Raw genomic sequence first — 3,089 nt, 5'->3', positions numbered from 1 at the left:
TCCGGTTCCGGGCGATTCTATGTGGGGGTTTTTTTATGCCAACCAGAACCGAACCTATGACCGGATTACGATTGAACCGGTCGGTCTGGTCCGATTTTCTAAACCTTCGAGCATACATGTCCAAACTATTGACTTGATGCACTAAAAGGTTAGTTACAAAATTAAAAAAATTCCATATTTACATCAAATTGCAATTCATGAAATAAGCCAGAAGTACATGACATATCAATGCTTTTCAAAAATCCCCTTAAAATAACACCCTCATATAAGCTCCAGAAAATTTATCCCAAATATTAACCAAACAAAAAAAAAAAAAAAAAAAAAAAAAAAAAGGGGGGTGAAGCTGTAAGTGAAAAAGAATAAAAAGAATATAGAGATGAAGCAAAAATATTACATAAAAACTTCATAAATCCCTCCTACATAGAGGGCAAGAACCATTCCTCACAAGCCAGCTATCAATGCAACTCAAATGAAACATGTGCTGACAATATGGTAATCTCCTCGCTGTTTCCCCAACTTTAATGTCCTGAAAAACATTCATCATCACAATTCTTCAAGCTTTCATATATATATATATATATATATATATATTAAACAAATAAAGGAATGACTGGAGGCTATAATACGAGCACTGACAATCCCCCATGCACCTATCATTCGAGTATCACATCCTACACTCGGTGGAATCAAACCATGACTAGAAGGTACTTACAACTGACAAGCAGATGTCCAACCAACTGATCTGAGTACGCGGCGCATATATATATAAAAAGGACATTTACATATAAAAGCATACCACTCAATTCTCATATATTTACATAATAACACCTGATTTTGTTTTTTGTTTTCTTTCTGCATTTACAACACCCAAACTTTCAGATCACATGAAACAATTCCACAATTTTATCTTTTAAAAATGAAAATACATCTTTTGATGCATAGATAAGGCGGTAGTAAAATTGAAGTTTAGTTGTTAGATATGCAAACACATAGAAATTGAGTGGTGTTTATGCAAAATCTTTCAAAAAAATATTAAGATCAAAATCATTCAAGCTAAATGATTGTGCCAACCTGCAAACAAACAGAGCAGCTAATCCTTTGTCCAGAGCGATCTAAGTTGTTTTCTGAAGTGATCTTAAGCTTTGGTAACAAATCGACAGAATCTTTAGACAAGCCGCGAATGTCACCAATTTCAAAGATATCAAGAACGTCAGCATATGGCAGCTCCAAAGCACTCATCTGAAGGTGAAGGAACAGTATGATTCAGATGTTCTATGAATCAAAATCTCATCTTTATAACAATGATGTTTTCAGAAAATAATATTATCTATCATATGTGATTAATTTTGTTCATCTGCAAATAGAACAGTTTAGAGGCATAATAAAAACCTGACTCTGCACTGCGCTTTGGACTGCAGGGCCAACTTTCTCACGAACAAGTCTTCCACTCAGAAGACTGCAAATGATGTCAGCCTGCAGGAGAAAGAAAGAAGAAGATGAAACAATGATCGTTTTCTGCGCAAAGAAAAAGTAATACTAGAAAGTTCAGATTTTTGGAGATTATTTGTGATTTTAGCTTACCACATAGAAGATGCTACAGATTCCAGATTCATGGGAATGCCAGAGAGCAACAGATGATTCAACAGTCTCAATGGAGAAAACTGCTCCAGAGATGGCTCCAATGGCAGCTCCTCTGAGTAATCCAGTCTCTGTTGCAAGGCCAATCATCGCTCCTGTAACAGCGCCAATTGGAGCTCCAACTGAAGAAAAATTACATTTTTTTTTCAGTGCAAGATGTTGTTTGGGGAATTCTATCAAGCAGTAGAAGGGCAAGATTGATTGAGTTCATTCACAAAACGCCTAGCCTGAACCATTAAAAACTTGAGCCGAATAAACAAAAATTAGGAGAAAAATTGCAGGTTTGAGCAATCAAGATTCGAACCTAGAGCGAAAACGCAAGTGATTAAAGCAACGATGAGTCGTTCCACCATCTTAGAACCAGAGGAGCTCTCATCATCTCTTCTTCCTTCATCGGTGGGCGTAGAAGAAAGAGGAGGGCGAGGAAATGGTGATGAAGTTAAGAAATCCATGCCCGCTTCTGTGAAAGATAGAGTTTTTTTGAAATATTTATAAAGAGTTTCGTGAGACAGCGATAGAGAAAGTGAGTGAGACAGGTGCTTAAGGGCTAAGTTAACCAGGAGAAAGGGGAAGGAGGGGAAGGAGGGGAAGAATAAAACATTGGGAGGAAGAAAAATGCTACCAGCTACGCAATAAATGCAGATTTGGGCGTTTGAGGAAGGGATAGCCGTGTTGAGTTTAATGGATTTGATTCTATTTTTCTTCCAAAAGGGTTAGAAGAAGAGAAATTATTTCATACGAAGCACATACACGACAATGCATGCGAACTCAAGTAATATGCCGTCAACTGATATGAAGTTACAGAGGTTATTGGGAAGTTATTAGGAGGTTATCGCGGGGGTTAATGTAGGGTTTGAACCGCAGAGGTTATTGAATGTTTATTTGAGTGAAACCGCGTAGACTATCGAGGGTTATTGAGGGTTTATTGTAGTATTATTAGAGTTAATGCTTCAATAACCTTTCAATAACCCTCCAATAACTCTCCCAAATAATCTTCGCGGTTCCACTCCAATAACCTCTGCGGTTTCACTTTAATTTTTTTTAGATGGACCCGATACAACACAAAAGACGGGATATCGCACGTAGAGCTTCATACGTGCTCCATATGAAATAATTTCTCCAGAATGAGCGTATATTATGTGTGGGATTTGTATGCGTGAGATTTTGTCAACTTCTGATAATATTGTAATGATGTCATAGCGATAAATCTTCATCCATTCAAACCCATCCTATTTGCGTAATATTGTTCCTGCAACAAGGGCTAATCTGAGAGATTTTATTGAAAAGTTGAAATTTTTTTTGCAAGACTTGAACTGGTCCAATTCTTCTACCGTGTAAATCCTAGGAATGGAGAAAAGTCGAGTCAAGATAGGATTTTTTTGTTAAGCTTTTGAGCTAGGATTAAAGTTAGGAAGTTTCCAAGGAGATGGGGGTAAGCAGGATCTTGAGTT

The 3,089-nt window shown here is 37.1% G+C and overlaps 1 protein-coding gene across 1 annotated transcript; it reads right to left on the bottom strand.

Moving 5' to 3' along the window:
• Nucleotides 1-346: 346 nt before the first annotated feature.
• Nucleotides 347-2,292, bottom strand: LOC110025517 (NEP1-interacting protein 1-like). The gene is made up of 5 exons (XM_020726049.1): nt 1,943-2,292; nt 1,582-1,760; nt 1,390-1,473; nt 1,072-1,239; nt 347-526 (listed from the first exon to the last, which is right to left on the bottom strand). Exons 1-5 carry the CDS (start codon nt 2,088-2,090, stop codon nt 404-406), a joined length of 702 nt encoding a protein of 233 aa, XP_020581708.1. The 5' UTR covers nt 2,091-2,292; the 3' UTR covers nt 347-403.
• Between the last annotated feature and the right edge of the window lie 797 nt (nt 2,293-3,089).

The sequence above is a fragment of the Phalaenopsis equestris genome, unplaced genomic scaffold (assembly GCF_001263595.1).
Source record: "Phalaenopsis equestris unplaced genomic scaffold, ASM126359v1 Scaffold000301, whole genome shotgun sequence".
Taxonomy (NCBI): Eukaryota; Viridiplantae; Streptophyta; class Magnoliopsida; order Asparagales; family Orchidaceae; genus Phalaenopsis; species Phalaenopsis equestris.
This window is presented reverse-complemented; position numbering and strand designations above follow the sequence as displayed.

Coding starts and splice junctions, on each gene's coding strand:
- LOC110025517 (XM_020726049.1), bottom strand. CDS start 2,090: ATGGATTTCTTAACTTCATCACCATTTCCTCGCCCTCCTCTTTCTTCT. Junction 1,761..1,942: donor CACTTGCGTTTTCGCTCTAG/GTTCGAATCTTG, acceptor ATTTTTCTTCAG/TTGGAGCTCCAATTGGCGCT. Junction 1,240..1,389: donor AAAGCGCAGTGCAGAGTCAG/GTTTTTATTATG, acceptor CTTCACCTTCAG/ATGAGTGCTTTGGAGCTGCC.